Source organism: Pteropus vampyrus, unplaced genomic scaffold, assembly GCF_000151845.1.
Source record: "Pteropus vampyrus isolate Shadow unplaced genomic scaffold, Pvam_2.0 Scaffold125, whole genome shotgun sequence".
NCBI lineage: Eukaryota > Metazoa > Chordata > Mammalia > Chiroptera > Pteropodidae > Pteropus > Pteropus vampyrus.
In genome coordinates, this window is record NW_011888906.1 from 2,040,105 (window position 1) to 2,064,421 (window position 24,317).

A 24,317-nucleotide genomic window follows, 5' to 3' on the forward strand; every position below is an offset into this window, starting at 1 on the left:
TCTTTTCCTCCTTTGGTGATAGGAACCTGCAAACAGTCGTCTACCTCCTCACCTTATTGCACTTGACTCCACGATATCTGGATTTTTTGATGACATTGGGTATCTGGATCTCTTGCCATGTCGTCCCTTCGACACAGTTTTTATTTTCTATATGAAACCAGGTCAGAAAACAAACCAGGAGGTAAGATTTCTGAATTTTGGGGGTAATTTTTTATGCTCATAAATATAAAACTTTTTATATAGCTTGAGCTTATCCATAGTAGGAGATGAGTTATACTTGACACTTAAAGACTTGTGAACTAGTTTAGAAACTGAATTAATGAAAACTATGATGCTTAGAGTCCTGAGTCACGACTCTCAATGGATGTGATTTAGAGTAGAGCTATAGTATGTCTTTCTTCCTCTTAAGAGATTAAAATTCTTAAGACTAAAGAAACTAAAATACAGAAGGTTAGACAGAAAGCTAAAGCTAGGCCTGATTGCTTAAGAAGAGTAAAACAAATATTTACTGAATATCTTCCCTGTGAATAAAAAGTCTTTCCTCTTAAGGAACTCACCTTCCAGGTAATTTCACAAGCAAATAATTTCACTTGAGGCATGTGTAGTGTGTAGTGAGAGAAATAGCACCTGAAATAAAGGATAAAAACAGAGTAAGTGAAACAGTTGAATATGTGTAAAAGACTAGGAGAAGGATGAAGAAATCTGTAAAATAGGTGAGAGTGGAAAACAGCAAATGGCAGGAGATTTGAGGTGTCTGTTGGAAATGAATAGTTGGAACATGCAATAGGCAGATAGTTAGCAATCGTGACTAGGAAAGGGTCAAAGGAAGTTTTGTAAAATTCAGGCATGTAGGGCACTATGACTGTATGATCTTGGAATTTTATTATAATCATTATAAGACCATTAACTAATCAAATTGAGTGCACCTTGAGAAATTAACCAAAGTCACAAAATGTTTATACTACAAGCACTACTTCAAATTATTGTTGAGCTACTAGAAAAGGAGATTTGATTTATGGGAAAGTTTTTCTCATTTCATGTTACATATTCAATAAGTATTTAGATGTCTACTGTTTGTTAGGTGCCAGGGTTATAGTGGTGAACAAGATCTACAAGGTTTCTGGCCTCCTAAGACTGCTGTTTAGGGGAAAAGGCAGATGATTAAATTAAAAACCATAGCAAAGTATACTAAGCATATGAGCATGTTATAGGAGCCATAACAAGAAAGCAACCTAGTTTTATGAAGGCATCCTTGGAGGAAAAGACATTTAAGTTTGTGTTTGATGTATACATTGACAATAAGTCAAAAGATAGAAGCAGGTTGTTACTAACAAAATAATAGCATGTGTAAAGCCTCTGGAGGTCAGAATTCTATCTTCACAAAATTCATTGTGGAGTCTAGTATGCTTGGATCTTGAGAGAATATGGCCTGGTGGTAGCCAGGGATGAGACTGGTAGACTCAAATATTTTGAAAGAACCTCAGTAGAATTGGATTAATTCCAGGGTTTGGGGATCTGTTTTGAAGGAAGTCTATGTATCTAATGGTTAGGATGAGAATAATGGGGCCATTTTTCTCCTCCTTGTAAAAGAAGATAACACAAACCCTGGAGGTAACTCTTAAACCAATCAATTCAGGTTTTTTAGCTGTCTAAAGACAGAGTGACTAGGAAACAATGAAGATTCTCTGAGGCCTCCTTTAGAACGGTGGAGACCTGCCTTTGCTGGCCACAGGGTAGATTTAGATGAATTTCTGGCTGCCAGCCAGTGGCCTTCAAGTTGAATTTGATTCACTTATTGTATTTTGACTAAATTTTCAGAAATTACTTATTTAAGAGTTTCACTTATGAATAAAAACTTTAATTGGAAGAAAATTGGAACTGGCTATTAAATCAGTTCCTGGCACTTAAAAGAATATGAAGGGATATGGGTGAACTAAGTAAGTACACTTCTAAAGAGAAGTGTTTAAAGAGATGATGTGTTTGAGAGATGATGGACTGGCAGTGATGCCCAGTGGACTGAGAAGTAATAGAAGGAACACCCCATATTTTGATTTTATCAGGCCTCTTAATGGTCTTGACATAGATTAGCATTATATGAACTACGTTAGTAATATGCAGACTGGCTGCATTAGTCTTTGGGGCAGCTTTTAAAAATAGTGATTCTACGATCCTATCTGCTGACTCCAGTGTAGAAGGCTTGGAGTGGGCTAAGAGAATCTTCTGTTTGAGAAGGTACCCAGGTGATTTTGGTACGTTGCCCACCCCCGGCTTTCCTTTTTATTTGTAGGTAATGCCTCATTTTCTTTCCTTTAGCATAGGCTTTTCAGTAGCATCACTGTTGCTGTTTTGGGCGAGATAATTGTTATGGGAGCTGTCCTGTAAATAGGTCTTTTAGCAGCATCTTTGGCCTCTATTCACCAGATACCAGTAGCGCCCCACCTGTTGTGGTAACAAAAATGTCTCCACATACTTCCAGATGTCCCCTAGAGGGCAAACTCAGCTTTGTGAGAACCACTGTTTTAGAACAAGGGGCTTTTCTTAAATTTGGTACTTAATGAAGAGGAGAGAACCTTCTGGTCACTTCATTTTTTTCTGGAATAGCTGCATTCTCTTCTTTGGACTAAGAAGAATGTTTTTGCTCTCATTTTTTAGTCTTTATTGAATTTTTAATAGGTTTGTATTATAGCATTCATCAAGATCTGTAAGTAAATAATTACATACCTATGTAATGTTTCTCACTAACCAGACAGTAACCTTTGTGAAGGCAGGGACATAGTGTTTGTTGTTTACTTTTAATAAATATGTCTGGTTCAGTAATTGTTTTGCTAGGGAGGGAGCTAAGGGCTTTACTTGCATTATCTCACTTAATCTTCACAACTGTCGTTATTATCCCCATGTTATAGATGAAGAAACTGAAACAGTAAGGTTAGGAGACTTGCCCAAGGCCCAGCCAGGATGCAAACTCAAATCTATCTACTTTGAAAGCATGCATTTTAAATTACAGTGATATATTCCCCAGTTTATACTGAGCTTGGACTTGATTTGTCAGACACTTCAAAGCTAACTGATTTTTATGAAGCTTTAGTTTGATATGCTCTTTTATTTCCTTCATTATAGCTGATAATTGGTTTATATTTCAGATTTTAAAGAATGTGGAGTCTTCCAGAAATGTTCAGCCACATTTCCTAGAATTTTTGCTCTCCCTTGGCTGGTCAGTAGATGTGGGCAGACACCCTGGTTGGACTGGGCATGTTTCCACCAGTTGGTCTATTAATAGTTGCGATGATGGTGAAGGACCTGAACAAGGTAAACTCATAATGGTCATTTGTTTTTTCTTGTTTTGTTACTCTTGATTCCACTCCACTCCTGCCTTTTACTATGATTTTGTAGTCTTATTTAAAAAAATAAACAGAGGTACATAAAGGGGAAATCTCCTTCCCTTAATCCTCGTCCTCACATGAGGTTACTTAATAGTAGTTTGTATATTCTTCCAAACATTTTCTTTGTACATAGGCAAAAAATTATAAACAAATGAATGAATTTTATAAGTAGAGTTAATTCATATAAAGTTAATGGCTTAATTATCACAAGGCTAATAAATTCCTTTTTTATAGCATGAGTGAGCAAATACTATTTTCTTCAACAATATTACAATAAATTTAGATTATAGTAAACAATATAGTTTCCTAACAAGTGTATTTTTGTCTAATAAATACAGTTTTCTATTAACAGATATGTTTGTGGCTATCATTAAAGGCTACATTCTAGGATATTATATAAAAACCCATCTCTATAAATCCTCCTGAGGACATGCAATCAGGATAACAAATACCAGAGCAAATATAAATTTAAACTTAAAACCTTTGCCCCACCTGGCTAATGTTCTTTGTTCTGAGGGCTCCTGCAGTCACTAGAAAGTTAATATTATCTCTCTAAAGTCGTTAATGCTTGTGTCCAGTGCTTCAAATTATCAGAATTCTTCTGTCAACAAGATTACACTCTCGTAAGGTTTCCCATTAAATGCCACTGTCACTTGTTACCTCTAGTTCTTTTCTAATTTCAACCAAGGTTGAATCAGAGTATTTGTGGATATACTCTAATTTTAATTTCCACATATCCTTTAATATGTGCTTATATTTATAGACTAAATTCCCCCAAGTAGGATCGATAAAGGATATGCACATTTTTCAATTTGATAAATATATTAGTTGGATGCTTATGGCTGCTAGTAACAGAAAACCTGACACATGCTGGCTTAGATTTGGTCATTTATTGCCTCATGTAACTGAAAGTTTGAGAGATTAGTGTACATTCTTGTTGTCGTTTGATCAGCGCTCCAGTTCTGTTTCTCTGCAGTTTTTTCTTTAGCTCTGCTCTCCATGTGTTAGCTTTGTTACAGCCTGGCTTCTCTCTTAGTGCAAAAAGGTAATTCCAGCCTTTACATTTACATACCACACTAGCCTGGAGAGGAGTCTCAGAACCGCCCCACTCGCAAATCCTGAGATGCATAGTGACCATCCCAAACCTGTGACATGAAAGATGGAATGATCCTGACAGAGAAATATAGACAAGGTAGAACTGGTGTGAAGGATTGGTCCCGCCCACAGTTCACAGCTGCTGCAAACAGTAGGGGAGGGTGGAGTGGATATCGGGGCAGTAACCATAGCATCTACTATATAGTAGATGGAAAATGCCTTCCTAGTTTCTAAACCAGAAGTCAATAAACTACAGCTTATGCCTATTTTTGTAAATAAAGTTTTATTAGAACTCAGCCACACTCATTTATATATTGTCTGATACTGCTTTTATGCTACAGTGGCAGACTTGAGTAGTGGTGGCAGAGACCACATGGCCTATAAAGTCTTATTTACTCTCTGATCCTTTGCAGAAAAAGTTTGCTAACCTCTGGTCTAAACTTCCTGTTTGCCACATCCTTACCAACATTAGGTATCTTCTAGTTTGTTAGGTCAGAATTTTTCTATTTTTAATTACGATTGAGATTTAGTTTTGTATTTTTACTTCTTTCCTGAGAACTACTTGTTCATTTCCTCTTCCCAATTTTTTGTCAGGTTGTGGGTCTTTATATATTACTACTGGTAGGCTATTGTGTTCATTTTAATTGAGAATTATACTAGCTCTCAGGAATGTTACTTTTGTTCATTTAATCTTGCTGGCTTAGAGCAGAAACTATTACTAAAACTGCTTGTACATTTTATATCACATCACTGACCACTGGGGAAGGGGGTACAGAAGCAGAGCTGAGGAGAAGCAGCAGAGAAGAGACCAGGGACAGAAATGCCTTGAAAGCAAGAGTATGTACGTACATACAGACAGACAGACACGCACGCACACACACATGCCTCAACTCCCTCTATAGGAACTGTGGGGTCTTGGTCCTTTTGATTATTGCTTCTTCCCAAAAGACTGTTCCCTTAATCTGCCTCATACAAGTGAGCCAAAGGCCCTGCTCATCAAAAGTGGTCTGATTTAGAGTAATTTCAGAAACTGCGAAATTAAGATTTTATGATTTAAAGTTACCATAAAGACATTTAGTAAACATTTATAGTTTATTCTTACACACCAACTTATTCTTGTTAGAAATGTACGTTCTATTTATCATCGCTTTATTAACCAGTTAAAATTTCACAAAGCAGGATGAATTTTTTTTTCCCTACTTTTTGGAGCAATAATGTAGTGTTTCTCATTCCTAGATGAAGTGGTTTCCTCAGAAGATGTCGGGGCTAGCATTTTCAATGGACAGAAGAAGGTGCTGTATTATGCCGATGCCCTTACGGAAATAGCTTTTGTGGTTCCTTCTCCTGTGGAGTCCTTAAGTAAGAGTATTTTTTGTATAGTGCTGTTTTACGATATATTTTGGCATTCACTGGTTTGTGCAGTATTATTGCATTGTGAGAGATTCTCAAGTCTTCTAAGGCATTCTTCTGCTTCTAAGACATGATAGCTTTTAGCTTATGCAAAGGTATAGGACATTAGCCCCTCTTAACTTTCTTAAGGAAAGTAGTTAAAGACAAGCAGATCAACCCTCTCATAATATTTAAATAGCGATGGAGACCCACTCATTAATTAAAGAAAGCTTTAATTAATTTAATCAATACATACAAGCCCTATTTTCCAGTTTATTCATTAACCATGAGTGAGCCCCCACCTGCTTCCCTATTTCCATATGAGAGCCTTTATATGGAACCCCGGAGAATCTTACAATTGGAAGACTCTCATGAAGGCCTCTGGATGATTGAACACCAAGCAGGAGAAACTTCAACAGCCTAGAAAAGATAGAGATCGAGCCTGTTCTTCTTAAGGATCAGGAGTGATTATTACTTTTCAATCAGAACTCATAGTCTTATTTTACCTAAAACCTTTGATTCTTGCAAATTAAGCCCATTTCTTTGTGCCTGACTAGCCAGCAAGTAGAAAAGTTATCTTCTTTTTCATTGAGACCATCCATAGGATGGGATGCTACACATCACATTTGCATGGTTTCATCTCCAGGATAATGAATTTTCACGTGACCTACCATGGCAGCCTCTTAACTTTTGTTTGTACTTGGAACCCTTGACTTCCCATCCTGGGCCCCTTCCTGTCTCATACTGTGGGGCCATTTATGTCCCTGGCAGGAGTGGCCTTCCATGGTCTAGGTCAGTATCTTACCTTTTTGTCAAGACTGTGATCTACCAGCTTTTCCAGAAGCCAGGCTTTGTCTGTCCTCTGTGGGCTGAATCCCTGCCTAATGTCTCTGGCCTAGCCTGTTAGCACTAATCCAGTCCTCTCAGAGCTAGATCCAGGTACTTGCACTGTAGTTCCCGTAATTGAGCCTTCACCTCCAGTCATGAAACATCTTCTGTGTCAGCTGTGCCCTTGTCTTCTTTCATTTTGTTTTTTATAACTTTCTGTGTGTTTGTCCCCAACCAGATCACTCCTTAATCACAGAGACTAGATCCTCCGTAGCTTTGGGATGTCCTAGTGCTACTTGGCAGCATGCTACATGATTGAATATATAATCAGAATAATTTGGAAAATAACATGACTCTTATTATGTTCCACGTTTGAAAATTTAAATACTTTGTAGTCTTACCTCAGTTATCCTGTAGAGCAGGAGCTGGCAAACTATGGCACATAGGCCAAATTCAGAACACCAAGAGGAGTTTTTACATTTTTACATGGTCGTAAATAAAATACACAGAATATGCAGTAGAGACCCGTACAACCGGCAAAGATGAAAATATTTATATCCTGACCCATTACAGAAAAAGTATGCCGACCCATGCTCTAGAAGCAATGCTTCTAGACTAGGTTAGACTAGAACTAATTAGCATAATTAGTTCAAACACTTTTTGTTCCATAGAGATAGTAGGTATTATAATAATTTTTTTTCTTTACCCCGTAGCTGATTCATTGGAAAGTAACATCTCAGACCAAGATAGTGATTCAAATATGGATCTTATGCCAGGAATTCTGAAACAGCCATCCCTGACACTTGAGCTTTTCCCTAATCACACAGACAATCTTAATTCCTCACAAAGGGTAAGTCATCTTGTTGATATAGCTCCAAAAATCTATAGTGAAATGAGAGTAATTATAGAATCATACCTGAAAAGCTTTTGATTTTAACCTAGAGAGTAATTATAGCTGTACTGATTCATTAGTAGCTTCATTTTTAAAAAAAACAAATTCTTACAGCTTTCTTTTTTTTCAGCTTGCAACAGGTAGTTCATCCTAAGAGAGCCTCTATTGTTTTCCTTGATTTAGCCATTCTGGTACCATGCTTGGTTCTCTTACCCATTTCTTCTCAAGCCTAGGTTTTTATTTTGTCTCAGAAATACTAAAGGTACAGCATTGGCTCTACATTTTTTCTTACCATTTCAGTGGATGTTATATGTTTTTTCTCCTCATGTTCCCTCTTAATCCTTACTGGAAAGTGACCAAAGTAAGTGATAACAAGAGTACAGGATCCATTCCTAAGTGTAAGAAGATGGATTTAAAAAAAATAACAATAAAATACTTGACTGAAGCCATTCTTTTATTGTATAAGATTTTAATTGGGGTCCTTCTATAGTGAAAATTATTTTTAGTGTAAGTACATGCTTAAAGTATATGGAAGAGGTTTTCTCCTTTAAAACTGGGAAAAAAGGTTAAGTTGTATAGGACTCTCTGAAATAGACTGATTTTGAAAATCAGGAGTTGCTCCATTTAAAAAGATTTCACAGAATACAGTTTGGAAATGAACAAGTCATTGTTGGGTAGTAATGTAGGATTTTAGCCAGATCTAATAGTCAGTGATTGGCTGCCCTTGTACTCATTTTCTGAATGCCAGCATAGTTATTCCTTAAAATCTAAAGGATGACAACTCTTAAAGCACATTGTTCTTATTTATCATATACTTTGTAGGCTACTAACAAACTAAAAAAAGAACAGTCATTATCTCAATAGATGCAGAAAAAGCAGTTTGGCAAAGTTGGAGGAAAAAAGTCACTGTGTTAGACAGAATTCTAAGATGACCCCCCGTGACTCTTGCCCTTATATAATGTCATCCCCTTGCATGTGAGTGAAACCTGTGAATATGATGAAACATCTTGTGATTATATTACATTATATAGAAAAAGGATTTTGTGAATGTAATTAACCTTATTTTGAGTTAATCAAAAGGGGAAATAATCTAGGTAGGCCTGACTTAAGCACAGAAAATAATCTCTGAGTGTGGCTGGATGTGTCACTGTTTGGGGGAAATCTCTCGGTCACGCATTTCTGTGATTGCCACAATAGAAACAAGAATTGGGGGAATTGCCATGGTCTCTGGTAATCTGATAAAGACACGTATATTTTTTGTGTTAATAAAGCAATTTTATTTTTTAAATTCAACTTAGGTATGAGATTCCCTCTCGGTACACATAGCTTCGTTAAGGCTTTAGCATAAACTTAGCTCTGCTGCATGCCTTGAAAGTGATGGGGCTCAGAGTGCCAGTTGCTAACGGAGAGCCACATAGGCCTGCTAGCCTTTCAAAGAAACTTAAAGCTGATTGGGTGGGCAGGGAAGCCAGGAGAAAACTGAATAATAGTGAAGACCTAAGCAACTTTTTTTTTCTTTTTGCTGACAAAAAAAAGGAATTTTTGTAGCCTAGATTGCAGTTGGTCTGAGAACATTTTGCTGGTGGGACATTTAAGAGATAAGGATCCCCAGACAAATTAGTGATGCTGTTGTGATGGGGAGAGCATACTGCTTTCTAGCCACATAGACAGACTCAAGTCCTTTTAAGTGCTAATTAGATATTGCCCGCAAATTTTATTTTTCTTAACGTCAATTATAATTATTTGATATTCCTTGCCCTTTTTTCTTTTGAGGATTTTAGGCCTTCGTTTCCTTGTTCTAGGTTGAGATTTGATAAAGAAAGGAGCCAAAGAAGAGCTTGTTTGCAAATGTCTTTCACATAGTTTTTCTAAACTGATTTCCCATGACCTAATCCTTATGATGCTAGGCAGCTTGATGAATGTATAATTTTAGTTTTATTAAGCCCTTTTTTTTTTTTTTGCCTCCTCTTCTGCTTTTCTCTGCCCCTTGTAGCTCAGTCCCAGTTCCAGAATGAAGAAACTGCCTCAGGGTCGCCCTGTGCCTCCCCTCGGACCTGAGACAAGAGTTTCTGTAGTGTGGGTAGAACGCTATGATGATATAGGTACTGTATAAGGACTTTCTCCATAAATAAAATTATAATAGAATGACAGTGACTTGCTAAATGTCTAAAGGAGCGGCAGGATAGACATGATGTGGTGGCCAGGAACTGGGACTGGAGTTCAGCAAGCCTGGGTTTGTATCCTAGCTCCATCACTCACTTAATTTCCTTAAGCCTTAGATTATTTATCTGTTAAATGGAGACTGTCATGGCACCTATTTATTTCATTGTCATGAAGATTCGATGAGACTAGTGAATACAGAGTCTTTGGCTATGTTTGGTATGACTTAATGATTTATTGCCAGTTAGTCCCAATCATTCACAGGACCTCTGGAAAGGGGAAGGGGGAGCACTTCACTCACCCTCTTTCCATGAACCCTACTGTCTAGTTTTAACGTGAAGATTAATTTGTCCTCAGGAATTCTGTTGTGGATAAGTTCCTCATGACTTTTATATAAGCAACATAAGAGCATTAGAAAAGCATAGCCTGGAATCTCATCCAGTTCAGAGTTTGTGGAAAAGTGTGATATAGTTGCTTTTCAGTCTCTCCAAAACCCTTTCTAAGCCCTCAAAGACTACTATGTTCTCTAAAGACTCTCTGCTTTAGATAAACTTAACTAAAATGTCTTGAGAGAGAGTTATTTTTATTTATGAGGAATAGTTAGGATTATATATTGTAGGACAGCACAGACATATATATATTTATTGCCTGCTTATGTAAAGAGATTAGGAAATTAGATTTTCTATTTGGGAAATTGGAGGGAGATATTAATTGTAATGCTATTATTTTCTTCCAGAAAACTTTCCCCTCTCAGACCTGATGACAGAAATTAGTACTGGTGTGGAAACTACTGCAAATAGTAGCACTTCTCTAAGGTACACTCTTATTTGCTGAAGTTTATCAGTATTTCTTTAAGCACTGAGAAACTTATTTTTCAAATAAGTTGATTTCAGTTTAATCAAGAAATAGACTTAATGAAACAGAAGGGATGAAGGCAATAATAAACACAGTTAAGGAAAAAGAATCACAAGTTTATAGATAAATGCACAAGGTGAACAAATTAGCAGCATTTTCAAATGGCATAATTAATTGCTATTTTATATTTATCTGCAGCAAAAAGACAAATGGAGATGTGAAGGCAATTAAGTATTAATGAAGACTGTGATAATAGGGTAGCAATATTAGATGGAAATAATTGAATTAAATTGGTCAAAACATTCTGGATAGGTAGTTAAAATATCCTCATCACATGAGCTATTTAATGGAAAAATATTTCTAAGTAAAATGTAATACTAACTTCATTATTATGGTAAGATTTCTATTTTAGCTGCCCATGCACAAAAAGGATTAAAAAAAAAAATGATTGCAAGAATAGTAACAGTGTATCTGTAGAGGCATTATAGTTTCAAGGTTTTTTGCTTGCTTGTTTTTGGTTTAAACAAATATTTTAAAATAACTCCAGGGGTACAGTTATCATCTTCAATATACAGATGTGGTGAAATAGACTCATAGTGCTTATTCCTCAGCATCACACATTCAGTAAATAAAAAAGGATCTGAACCTAAATGCTAACCTCATCTCTCATGTCTCACAGAACTACCCTTGATATCAAGTTAAACTTGATATTTTAACTTTGAATAAATTCCCTCTATTTACATGATTTGATTTGTATTGCATGTAAGATGAATTTACATTTTACAATATTTACATCTAACATTGTTAAGATTATTGTTGTAGAAATGAAGCAAGTAAAGTCGATTTGTTATAACTATAATTTTAAAATTTCTAGAACAGGGCAAGTCATCTGAAAACATTGCGTTTTTTATGCTAAAGTATTTAAAGCAAATTACAGATATCCTAACATTCTAAATATATCAGTATACATCTCTAAAAATTAAAAACACTTTTAAAATAAAGATAACATCATAATCATTAAGTTAGTAACAATTTCTAAATTTCATCTAATAACCAGTTTACATTCAGATTTCTCCATTTTCCCGAAAACATCTTTATAGCTAGGTTTGTTCAAACTAGAATCCATTCCAGGAGCTTGATCCTGTATTAATTGCTTCAGTCTCTTTTAATTCAAAGCAGTCCTATTTCTATTTTTTCTCCATGACACTGACTTGCTGAAGAGACTAGAATAGTTTTATGAGATGGACTTTTTTAGAACTAGTTTGGAAGAGAACTTTTAAGTGTCTCATATATATATTTTTTGATCTTTTTAGGTCAATAGTTCTAATGTGATTAGACTGTAAAATTTGTATTAGAATTTGCCTTGAGGATGGAATTAGTATAGGATTGAATTTTATTTAATGTCTTGAAAAGTTGACTCACTGTTGCTTTGGGTAAAGTCACTTTACCTATATAGACAGAAAGCTCATTGTGTTGCAAAAGAAAAAAACCAACCCTGACATATAGCGTCACAGACTCACACAGGTACCTCTAGATGCATTGGCATGTCCCAGACACATGATATGTAACTCAGTCTTTCAAAGGTACTCCTGTTACCTGTTCAGAGGCTTTGATGGCTTTGGCTCTGCCAAGATGTGGCCATTTATCTTCTCTGCTGAAGAGGCCCTCCCAGCCTCCTCCCCCAACCCCTGAAAACAAATTATATCAGGAGTTCCCATAATGGGCCTAAGCTATACTCCTACTTCTGCTCTCAGTTGCTAGCATTGACTGCAGGGGAATTCCCTGCACTCAGAGCAGTCCACTTTTGTTCCCTACAAGGAGGAGGATCTAAGCGAAAGTCCCATGGGTGGTTGCTAGATTTGTAGCTTCCCATAGTAGCTTTCTCTGGGCCCTTTTTCCACCTCATGTCCCCAGGGGTTTTCTAAGTACGTTTTAGTGCCTTTTTTCTCAGCTTAAAAGCCTGGCCCCAGTGATGAGTACTTAGGGTCAGGTGTTGGTAGAGGGCTTCATCATGGGCTCCCAGAAAGAGGACTCTGAGCAGACTGACTCGTTAGCCCTTCTCAGACCCTGCATGGTAACAGGCCCCTTGTATTCTTATATTATACATGAAAGATTTCAATACTTGATTATCTGGGGTAAAAAGAGTTTTCTTTTCTTAAGATCTACCACTCTTGAAAAAGAAGTTCCCGTCATCTTCATCCACCCTTTAAACACTGGATTATTCCGGATAAAAATTCAAGGAGCCACTGGAAAGTTTAACATGGTCATCCCTCTTGTGGATGGGATGATCGTCAGCAGGCGAGCGCTCGGTGAGGTCTTCGCATGTGGTTGGCGGGTTACGTTTTCTTTCTTTTTTTCTTTAACATGTTTATGAACCAAACAATTAAAAATAAGGAAACTGTGGTATTACTTAATAGTTCCCACATGTAAAAAATGCCATGATCTTATTAAAAAGGAAGGATATTTTGTCCTATTCTGAACTGCACTTAATCTAGTAAGTATGAGTAGAACTATAATTCACAAACTTCCAGTATTTGGAAAGAAAATAGTTGTTTATAATCCAGGGCAGGAATTGGGTTGTCAGACTAGATTTTTACTTTATTTTTTCTTGTCATCGTGTGTTTCTTCTGACAGTTTTATCTTAGTGGAGCTCTGTCTTTCTGGGGATGGGGTGTTTTGCAAATGGATTGATAATAGTTTGAATTCTGTTCACTTCAGTACTGATAGTTCACCTACCTGACTGGTTATTCACATCGATTTTAAAACCCTCTGTTTTCAAGGCTTTCTGGTGAGGCAGACTGTAATTAATATTTGTAGAAGAAAGAGACTGGAGAGTGACTCCTATAGTCCACCACATGTCCGCCGGAAACAAAAAATCACCGACATTGTCAACAAGTACCGGAACAAGCAGTTGGAGCCAGAGTTTTATACTTCACTTTTCCAGGAGGTTGGACTCAAGAACTGCAGTTCTTAGACCACCGTGTGTCTAGGAATCTTGAACTCCAGCTTGGGGTTATAATATCAAAGCAAAACAATTTGATAGGTGATCACTGTAAAAATAAAAACAATTCACTCACCAAGAGGTTACTGTTTAATCACCAAAATAGAAGAAACACATTATAAATCCATTTGATAGAAGACTTCCAGCTTTCTAGTGAAAATGGGCTCCCAGACACAATCATATTCCTGCTGGTAATGATGATATACATTTTAGCCATAAACTTTCTTTTAAAAGTAACAATTTTAGTTAAATCTAAGCCTTTTGAGGAGAAAGGCTTTTATGCATCTCAGTTTAAACACATGCATTGGTAGTTATCAAATTTGGAAATTAGAAGTTGAAGATAGTTTTATACCTCACTTTTTAGGAGGTTGTGTTCAAAATTAAAATCTGTCTCAGAATCTTCCAGGACATTTAAAGACTCTTGTTGATAGCATGGAGGAGAAGGAAAGAAATCTCAACTTTCTGTTCACTTGTAGGTCCATTTGTTATCCAGCTATCCAGTTGACAGGAAAGAACATAAATAAGCAGCCTGACATTAAAATGTTTCATATTTTCTCTCCACATTTCAAAAAATTATTCTCATCACCGCACAGACCTTTCTGAAGGCGTCAGTTTCTGTGTGGCCCAGGAACAGCTCTAAGATGGAGGTATGGCCCTATCCTTTAATGGGGCTACCGATGGAGTTTGTGGAGTTAAAAGTTATGACAGCAGTGATGCCTCTACTCTCCAGGTATTGTCTAGCTTGGTGATGTAATGACAGGTTAAACGTTTGTAATTTCTTGGTAATTTCTTGGTTATGTAGTAAGAAATGTAAATTAACAACAAGGGTTGAAAATTATTTGGTGTCATCCATTGTCTCTCATTTCAGGACCAAGCAGGAGACTGTAGAGGTTTATGAAGTATTCTAATTTGGGGTTCAGGAAATAGCCTCTCACCACTACTAATTCAGATCTCTCCCAGAGAGCTACTGGATTTGATTTCATCATAATTGACAAATATTAGTGACTGCCTTCTTGGGTGGCCACTGCTAGAAATGGCTGTCGTCATATTTTCTGGATTTTGCCAGCTGAAGGCACAACAAATCCCAGCCTGGGTTTTAGACATACTTCTGTTACCTCGCTGCTACTTTTCTGCCAGGGATAAATGTTTTGAGGTAGCCAGACCCAGAACATCCTTACAAGGATGCCTGTTACAGTGCCAGAGTATACACTGCTCATTTCTCCAGTTCTTATGTGCTTTCTTCTTAGGATTATTTTACGTTAAGAAAATAAGTCACATTTAAAGTCCAAAGAGGAGTGATCACAGTTGTATAAGGGGTGATTTCACACTTGAACTCTGATGTCAGTAGATTCTGTAGGTCAGGGCTACAATGGTCTGTTTGGTTTGATGTTTTGGTGGTTTAATTAGGAAGTAGGGGGTAGTGTAGGGCTTAATTCCCTGTGCAGATATTTCTGTTCCAGAAGTATGTATTTTGTCATCTGTGAGCAAGAGATGTGGGCATAGCTGCTCTTGGTTTTAAGTTTGATGTACTTTTTTCTTCATGTTTGTTTTAAGCTCAGGTAAAGGTAACCTTCACCTTCTGTGACTCCAGTTTCCATTCAGGGTATAATGTTATTCAGTAATTAATTTTCTTATTAATCTGGGCAATAAATTGATGTTTCCAATTGGTAGCATAGGGGGAGGAGGATGTATGATAAAGTTTAGCAAGTTCTACCCTAAAAATGTTTTAGTAGCTCAGCAGGTATAGGTGAGGTTTATCAACTTTCATGGAAATTCCAAATTGATGGTTCAAGAGAAAATGGGCCCTTGTTTTAGTGGATGTGAACAAAGAAGGCTACAAATCAGTGTGCAACTTATAACTTTCCAGAGGTTAAAAATAACTGATGTAGGTATATTTCCACAGTGTAGTTTTTCAAGCAAAACTTTTACCTTTGGCTTAGTTTTACATTTCTGCTCAGCCAAATGTTCTTTGGTGTGCATGTTGGGGGTAGGCTTCCTGATCCTGTAATTTGCTCTAATTTCTGGCAACTCTGTAATTCAAATGGCTTTGATAAGTGGAGAACCATGTTGAATGCAATTTGTGATCTGAAAGACTTTATGCTCTCCCAAGGAAGGAGGGATGGATCCAGGATTATGCAGCCCCCAAAGGCTTGAAGCCCCAGTGTATAAGGCACAGACAGAGTATGGGGCATACAGGTGCTGTTTCCTTCTGCTCAAAATAACATCTATCTAAAAATGGGAGTGTGGTAAGAACCCTTGAACCTTTCACTAGTATGGGTTTGAGTTCGTGGTCACTGAGTTCATCTGCCTTTGTTGAAAGTCTTTGACTAGAATAATGGCAGTCATTAGTAGTCCACTTGGTAAGTTTGCTAGCATGTGTTTGGGACAAGCTGGGACACTTGGGTCTGTGGCTTAAACAGTTTAGTTGCTACATGTGACAAGTGCCCCAGGAGGTGACGGAGCCTGGCATTCAGAGACAAGGACAGAGGCAGGTAGTCGCTCATACTCCTTTTTCACATATGAGGGGCTTTCCTCCTCCTCTCTATCTGGGAGCCCGGGGACAGTTAGCAGGGCTTTTACTGTTTTAACCCTTTCCTTGCTCAGCCAACTCTCCCTTTTGTCCAGTGCTTCCTCCTGAGGCCCCCCTCCTACCCATTGGCCCTTTGGCAGTAATAGTTACAGAAGGTTGTCCCCCTTCTGCCCTGGCCCCGCACATACACACACACACACACACCTATCCACGCCGTCCTCCATGTCCAGGTCCTCTACTTCAGGGCAGGCGATTCTCCTCTGGACTCTATATTTATAAATACAGAAACCTACATCTTTGGCCAGTAATGTCATGAGGCCTTCATGGGTGGTTACTTCTGCATACACTGAGGAAGTATTTGTTAGAGAGGCAGAGACTTCGAGAGTTATTTATTTCTACTAGAAGATGGAACTTTACCCAAAGTGGGAGTCCGCCTTGCTCAGACATGTTTTGTGATAGGTGGTAAAAAATGTATCAGAGGTAATTTGACACTCGCACTGGCAGTAGTTCTCCATTCAGCATTTTAAAAACCCATTCACATTATAGCTTCCTAAAAAGAATCGATTTATGTTTACATGAAACAGTAAATTGTATTATGTGAACTATTGTAGGGATTTCCATGACAGCCTCTTGTCCTGAGGTGGAGAGACTGGAGGTAGTCCACTCGGTCAGTGTGGAATCAGACTGTGGGTCCTCAGTAGCTAAAGAAGCCATGTACTGTATAGTGTTTTTCTCAGTATCAACTCATGTTCTTCAGATGCTTTTCTTTTTTTTAACGGTGAGGGAAAAGGTATAATTTGGGATTCCACAGTGCCTTGCATATAGTAGGCGCCCAATAAATATTTGTTGAAGAAAACCAAGTTTCCCAAGTCCTTGTCTCTTGAAGTGACCAACAGCATCTCCTCCGAAGGGCTTGGCGGTTGTGGCTAAAAAATAAGCAGTATCATTATTTGCTTGAAATCATATATACAGTTTGTATGAATTTCGGTATGTTGCCAAGACATGATCTTTTTCTTATTGTATTTTCTGTAAATATTGCTGGCACTGAACTGTACAGGCGAAATGTAAATATGAAGGTGAACCCGTGTCCCCCGCCTCCTGTGTTTTCTCTTCGTTGGCTAGGGAAGAAGGCCCAGAGGCTCGTTTGTATTTATGCCGATCCTTTGTCCAGAAGAAACCCATGGAATATTGAATGTAATACATTTAGTCAATTAAATTTTAAGGAGATTCTTATCTAACAGAGTGTGTGCTTTTGTTTACAGGCCAGGCGTTGGATTCCTGCATGGGTGTTCCTGATTTACTTACTATCTCCAGAGGGGCTCTGCTCTGCTCTGCTCTGGCTGCCCTTCATAATTTAGATGTGTGGGTTTTCACCCTAGTTTTATAGAGTTTTCATCAATACTTAAAATTTGATTAATTTAAAAAAAAAGTATTTGGCCTTCTGTGCTAGAAGGTGTTTAATTAAAGCACCGCCAGCAGAGACCCACCTTACAGAAGTTAGCAGTTGCCAAGGGCTGGCGGGCCTTTGTGTCTTGGGAACACAGAAATGCCAGCTATACTCTTTGCCTGCAGAAAATCTGACTGCTAGGGCTAGCCAGTCAGGGATGGGGAGAGAGGTTGCCGGCCCCTCTTCCACCCCTTTAAGTAGGGTTGGCTGCAGAGGGTTCCATGGGTCCAGTTTGACACTTCAGCGCCTAGATCACACATGGTGCAGGGTTTGTACCACTTTGGGAGACAGTGATGTGTGCCTTTGCCAAGAGCCAGCCCCTCTAGCCTGGCACTAACTCCAGGTGACATCAGTGTGTGGCCCCCTGAACTATGCCTGGAAGCCAGGCCTGGGAGCTGCCTCCCAGGTGTGTGTTCACACGTGTCCTGCCTGCTCATCACAGGACCCCCAGCTGGGCCCTGGTGGCCAGGGAATGTTCCCTGGGCTGACTGCACAGTGGCCCTGTTTTGGCATCAGGCAAGAAAATGTGTGTTCAAACCTTTTCCACCTGTGCTGTCCAGTTCTCTCTGACCTCAGCCCTTCAGGACCCAGTGCCAAAAAATCACCCCCAACCCCAACCCAGACCACCTAGCTCCTGGTCTTGGCCTCTGGGCTTCAAGTGGCCCGCCCACCAGGGCACTGTGCTGCTTGGATGTGCATTCTAATACCATCTGCCCAGACAACCTCTTCTGGGAACCTTGATCATCCCACAGCTGGGCTAAGACACGTCTAAACCCACTGGCCCTCTAAGCCCCTGCTCTCCTCGCTCCGTTTTTCACTGTGGCTGGCCCTTCTGGGCTGGTGGCTTCCTATAAGAGAGTCCTTCTACCCCATGACTTCTTTTAGGTCTACCACCCACTTCTTGGCAGCCACTCCCCCATCCTGGAGCTGGGTCTGCCCAGCTTTCCAACCTGTGCCCCACAAAATGCTGTGGTCTCAAAATTAAGTCTGCATCAGACTGGTTGCTCATTACTGTGTCAAGTCCTGAGCCTCAATCCCTACAGGTTCTGACTCGACGGAGCAAGGCGAGTGTGGAAATCGGCATGTTTCGTAAGCACTCGCGAGCTCCCACCCACCTGCCAGCAGCAGCCGAGGCAGGTGGTCCGAGGACCCTCTTGGAGAATACCGCGCTTCTGCCTTTCCCTCCACAAGCAGCAGCCCTTCCTGGTGTGGGCTTCCCACGCTAGTCAGGCTCCCAGCCTGGCCGGAGTTCCCCTCCAGCTCAGGGACTGTTCCAGAGCGTCCTGCCTGCCACAGGGCCTGGCACATGGAGGTTTACTAACTACTTCATGAATGAATGAATGAATGAATGAATGAATGAATGAGTATATGAATGAATGACAGGTCAGGTGGGAGGAGATAAGAATAGCATTTGGGAGTATTTGCTCACTTGGGAGATAAAGGAACAGGGTTAAAGCCTAAAGGCCCCTCACTGAAAACCCTAATGAGGAGAGGTGCCGAGGCTCCTGGATTAAATACACATTTACTGAGGACCTGCTATGTGTTAGGAAGTTTTTAGATGGCAGCCCAGTGACCCGGTCTGGCTCAGCAGACTTGTTTGATTTGGCCAACAATGTTTTAGTGTTCAACATTTTTAAACTGGGAGATTTCACATAAATATTTAAGATTTTTTGGCTTTCTTGGAATAAGTCAGGAAAGCTGGCAATATTGAACTTGCATTTCTCACATTTCAGTTACTGGCTGGAGCTATAACATCTGCTTGCTTTAGATGCACTAAGCTCCATCCAGTTTGCACAGTTCCCACCACTCCCACAAAGTGTAAATGTGGGCACATGTAGCCAAGATTTTGGAACTGGGGACCGAGCTGGCTCCTGGAGGAATCTGAGACCTTAAATCTATGAATATCCACCTGGGGGCAATGTTTATTCCAGCACTTACTTTTCTAACTATTGGAAGCTTGGTGAAGTAAGATTTCCATCCTGCAAGAGGAACCCAGTAGCATCTTAGCAGGGATTCATACCCAGGCCTACCCGTCTGGAAAGCCTCAACATTTATTCTCACTGCTCTGGCTCCTGACCGTTCAGCCAAAACAGCTCTCCCTTCGCCTGAAGGACACTGTGACTTCCTTGTTACATCACCGGCTCAGTCACAATTGGGCTGAAGGCAGAGCATGGCCCAGCCCACCAGGTCCCCGGGGCAGCCCTGCCAGCTCAGCCCAGGCTGGCCCAGCTTAGCCACATATGCACCATGAAGTACCCTCTGGTGCCGCTGGTGAACGACCTCACGTTTTCTTTCCTGGTTTTCTGGCTCTGCCTGCCCGTGGCCTTGCTGCTGTTCTTGTTGATCGTCTGGTTTCGCTTCTTGCTTAGCCAAGGTGAGTTTGCCCAGGTGGGGCCCTAATCCTGGAGCTGGGCATGGGGTCCAGAAACTACAGCAGAGAGAGGGACTTCCTTTGGGCATTTTCATTGCTGGCTCAGAGTTGACAGGTGGTACCTGAAAGAGAAAAGGACTGACCTGATAAGAGTTTCTTAACCTGGAATCCCAAGAATGAGTCCCCAAGTTTGACTAGGAGGCAATATGTTATGTGTGCACATCTGTGCTAGGGTCACTGCTAGCGCATAAGGTCTTCGGTGTTAGTAGTGGCCTTTGGAAAGAGGTGGACCTTTGGGCAGATGAATTAGTAAAACATTCCCTTCCTGTGAATGCAGCCAGGGCACAAGGCTCAGTGAGCAGAGCATGGTCTGGATTTCAGTCCTCACCCCCTCAGCTCAGTGATTTTGTACAATAAACAACTTGTACAGTGGGGTATGGCAGCCTTGGGTATTTGTCAGAGGTCCAGTAACACACCGTTTTCTGCCTAGACCATACATCAGAGAGGATCTGGGTTTCTCTGAGACATAGGATCACTGATAAGCTCAGCGCGCCACCGAGAAAAGCAGGAGGCAGGGCATAGCTGGCCGAGACGGAAGCCGGGGGCTGGTAGGCAGGGGTGCAGCCTGGCCACATGGCACAATGACACTCTGCCCTGTCAGGTGTCAGGCATCCTGTCTCCCTGGGCCTCTTCCTAGGGACTGCTTGACCTCCTACCTGCTCCTCAGCCCCATAACCTTTGGCCTACTGGGCAGGTGCTGCCACCTCTGATCAGATAGCATTGAGACAGGATAAGCAATTCACTCCCTAACCTGCCCCATGACTTCAGATGTGGGGGCTAGTCATGACGGAATTATTAGCAGTTCCTGGGAGACCTTCCAGGAAATGTTTGTTTAAAGTTACGATCTCCTCACACTCAGGATGAACCACAACACTCCCTGAGGGGTACATCTCAGGCATCGGGCTGGTGGCCAGTGGAGGTCAGCACTTATCTGTATGGTGGCTATAAAAGCCATCTGTCCGGGGTCTAGAAGATTTGGGCGCAGATTTCAGCCTTGCCCCTTAGTAGTTCATAATAATAGCTAACCTTTTTTTGAACGCTGTGTACTAGGCCTTGTGTTAAACACTTGATGTGTATTATTTCATTTAGTCCTCGGGGTAACCCTGTGAAGTAATGCTTATTGTACAATTGAGGAAACCGGCTTGGAGAGGAGAAGCAACCTGCCCAAGGTCATACACCTATGAAATACTTAAGAGTGCTGATTGTCTGGTGTCAAATCCTGGCTCTGCCACCTACCAGCTGTGTGGCTTTGGGCCTTAGTTTTTCAGAGCCTTAGTTTTCTTATCTATAAAATGGAGATAATAATGGTCCCTACTTCTGGGGCTGTGGAGAGATGCACATCAACGGCAGGGCACACAGTACATGCACACACATGGCACATAGTAGGTGCTTGTAGGCTGAGAAGTAATCCAGTTAATGTTGGTTTTGTCAAGGTAGGAGGAAGTATAGGAGTGGCTTTGGATGGCTTCTCTGGAAGTGGGGTCACTTTACCTAAGGTCTAAGGAACTAGTCTCCAGTAATTCATTCTCCTCGGAGGCCCTGCTCTAAAGCCATCCACCACCTGCCCTGCCCCACCCTTTCTCACACTTTCTCCTGAGTGGCTGTTTACCCACCGAAGCCTTATGTGGCACTAAGAAATAAGCCCTTTTATTAATTTTGCAATGGACAGAAACTGTCCTTAAAGTGAGGTTAGCAGCCCTCCCTCAGGGTGCCTGTCTTCTTGGAACTCTCAGTATCATTGCCTCTGTTTTGTCCTTGTGCCGGGAACTGGTCCAAACCCCAGGATCTGGGGCTTGCAACACCCTAGCCTGTGGTTTCCTAGTCTGCTATGGAGTCACTTTGGCCTGGAAACTAGGATGAAAAGCAGACAAGAGTAGCTCTGATTCCGCCTCCCCACCCCTGCCTGGCCTGCTTAGCAGGGCAGATTCTGGGCCCAGGAAGCAGAGGGTTGACCAGCAAGTGCCATGTGGCCCTCAAGGACATGAATTCCCAAGCTGAGCGGGGAGCAAGTGGAGAGGAAGAGGGAGCTGCCTGGTGAGACCGAGCGGCACTGAGGCAAGGAGAGATCGTGGGCAGCTGAGCCCTGGGGAAGCTGGCCATGAGGACAACAGTAGTCCTTAGCCATCACGTGGGGGGGCATGGTGAGGATGAAGCCATACATGCCCTTCAAGGAGAGTATGCACTGCCAAGGTTATTTCCTTTGCAATTTGAAAGGAAATTGCAGAAAGAAAGACCTTCAAAGAAATGGACTTTAAGGCTGAAACAGAGAAGTAGACACCATAGGCCATGCCCATTGAGGGTCTTGCCCACCCCTCATGCTGGTCCTTGGAACGAGTTGTTAATTTTGAAGCTGCCTTTGAGTTCCCAGGCTTCAAACAGGTGCACCCAACAGAACTAACCAGGACTGTGGAGAGAGAGGCAGGTTTGAGTCCGGCACAACTACTTCCTGGCTGCGAGCCCAGACGTCACCTTCCTGAGCCTTCCTCATTACAGAACTCAAATAACACCAGTCGTTGCCTCAGGAAGTTGTTAAGAGGATTAAATAAGAAAATGCATGTAAAACACTTAGAACATAGAATGTGTCAGAAAATAATCACGATGTCTAGAGAACAACAGTCACTCCAAACCATCGTGCTGATTTTTAACTCATAATAACCGCCAACATTGTTGAACACCTGTTTTACATGTCTTACTTCAGTTAGCCCTCATCATAGAAGAGGCTACTGTTATGCCCGTTTTAAGATGAGGACATTGAGCCTGAGCCTCATCCGTCTCCTGTTCTTGGTCTGCAATCTGAGGGCTCTCTTCAGCCTCCATTACTTCTCTGCAACCAGTGAAACGAGTAGACGTCATAAGAAAAATAATAATCTCCCCTCCCCCTCTCCTTTTCACCTTGCCTTCCCAAGGTAAGCCATGTCAGCAAGCTCATGCACCTGTTTAATGGTGCATGTAGGCTTTCCCCCAAAAATTAAAAAAAAAAAAAATGGGGGAGGGGGTGTTGTTTTTCTAAAAAAAACAAAAAAAACAAAAAGGGATTCTACCATAAACATTTCTCCACAACTTGCTTGTAATACATCAGACATCTTGCAAGGGGAAAGATACAGACCAAATGCAGTTGTTTCAACAGCTTCTTGACACATGCCATTGGATGATGGGCCAGGTGTCCATCTGATGGTAGTCTGATATACGTCAGCCATCCAGACCTCTCATGATGGGCGTGCATGCACATGGTTTCCAGAGTGTTTTATTGCTTGTGTGTGTTTTACCACAAAATAGTGCTGAAATGGAAATCATTGTACATACGTACTTAGATATTTGTTAATGAATGGACTGGTTTGTGGACAAATGGATGGTTTGTGTCTCCTCGGTGCCCTGTTTCTGGACCACACCCAATACAGGTAGGTCATTTGCTCACCTCTAGGGTCCTTCCCTGTTTTGTAGGTGGATATGGCCACTTTCTGAGTCTCAGAACAACCTTTTTTTTTTTTTTTTTTGATCCCTGGTCACATTTAATGCTATGAAATTTTCCTGAGGTCTCAGGGCTGTCCCATATGTCATGACTCTGCCTTGGTCCCCTGGCCTCAGACAAGGCTTCAAGGATGCCCAGGCCTGGCAGGGGACTTCTTTTGGGTCAGGGCAGGAGACAATGTGACCACCCGAGGGGCCTTGTCTCATACCTCCACAGATTCAGAGGAAAATGACTCAGATTTATGCTTTGATTGGGAGCCCTGGAGCAAAGGCCCAGCCAAGTTTCACTGGGACAAGACACGCCATAACCAAAAGGAGGAGAGGCCGGGCTGGTGAGCCTGTTCTGCCAGGTGAGGCCCTTCAGAGAGGTGGGGTTAGGGGGGCAGCCTCAGAACCTGCCCACAGCCTTGGGCAGCCAGCCATTTGGAGAGCTGGCTCCCTTCACCATATTGGAGAGCTCGCCACCTCTGCCATGTCGGAGAAGCTTCTGCCCCATTGTGTGCGAGACCTGTTTTTGCCATGTTGGAGGACCAGCCACCTCTGCCATGAAGAATTTTCTTGCAAATGTCCTCCTACCTTTTACTTCTTGACCTCACCTCCCACAACTCTCCTCAGGGACTTGGCACTGACTGCTCCCGCTGCCTGGAGCCCTTCTCCCCTAGACGTCCACTAGTACACTCCTTTACCTCTGGGCTTTTGCTCAAATTCTCTCTTCCAGCAGGGTCCCCCTGACCTCCCTCTAATATAGCCATCTCTCCCCGGCTCCATGGCCCCCTTACTATGCTCTCCTCCTTTTGTCAAAGATAAAGCACTGATCACCTCCTGACCTGCTCGATGATCA

At 41.1% G+C, this 24,317-nt stretch overlaps 2 protein-coding genes across 2 annotated transcripts in view; both read left to right on the forward strand.

Annotated features, from left to right (window-relative positions):
* The window catches only part of RALGAPB (Ral GTPase activating protein non-catalytic beta subunit), a 76,711-nt gene extending 59,494 nt beyond the window's left edge, over window positions 1-17,217 (forward strand). Inside the window, exons 23-29 of the mRNA XM_011366631.2 lie at window positions 3,141-3,306; window positions 5,712-5,834; window positions 7,406-7,542; window positions 9,578-9,686; window positions 10,481-10,559; window positions 12,760-12,908; window positions 13,380-17,217. Of these exons, the coding sequence (XP_011364933.1) occupies window positions 3,141-3,306; window positions 5,712-5,834; window positions 7,406-7,542; window positions 9,578-9,686; window positions 10,481-10,559; window positions 12,760-12,908; window positions 13,380-13,573 (957 nt within the window). The 3' untranslated portion in view covers window positions 13,574-17,217. The remainder of the gene's footprint in view (window positions 1-3,140; window positions 3,307-5,711; window positions 5,835-7,405; window positions 7,543-9,577; window positions 9,687-10,480; window positions 10,560-12,759; window positions 12,909-13,379) is intronic.
* Window positions 17,218-17,528: 311 nt separating this feature from the next.
* Window positions 17,529-23,812, forward strand: ADIG (adipogenin). Its single transcript, XM_011366632.2, has 2 exons — window positions 17,529-19,951; window positions 23,694-23,812. Exons 1-2 carry the CDS (start codon window positions 19,825-19,827, stop codon window positions 23,810-23,812), a joined length of 246 nt encoding a protein of 81 aa, XP_011364934.1. The 5' UTR covers window positions 17,529-19,824.
* The last annotated feature ends 505 nt before the right edge of the window (window positions 23,813-24,317 follow it).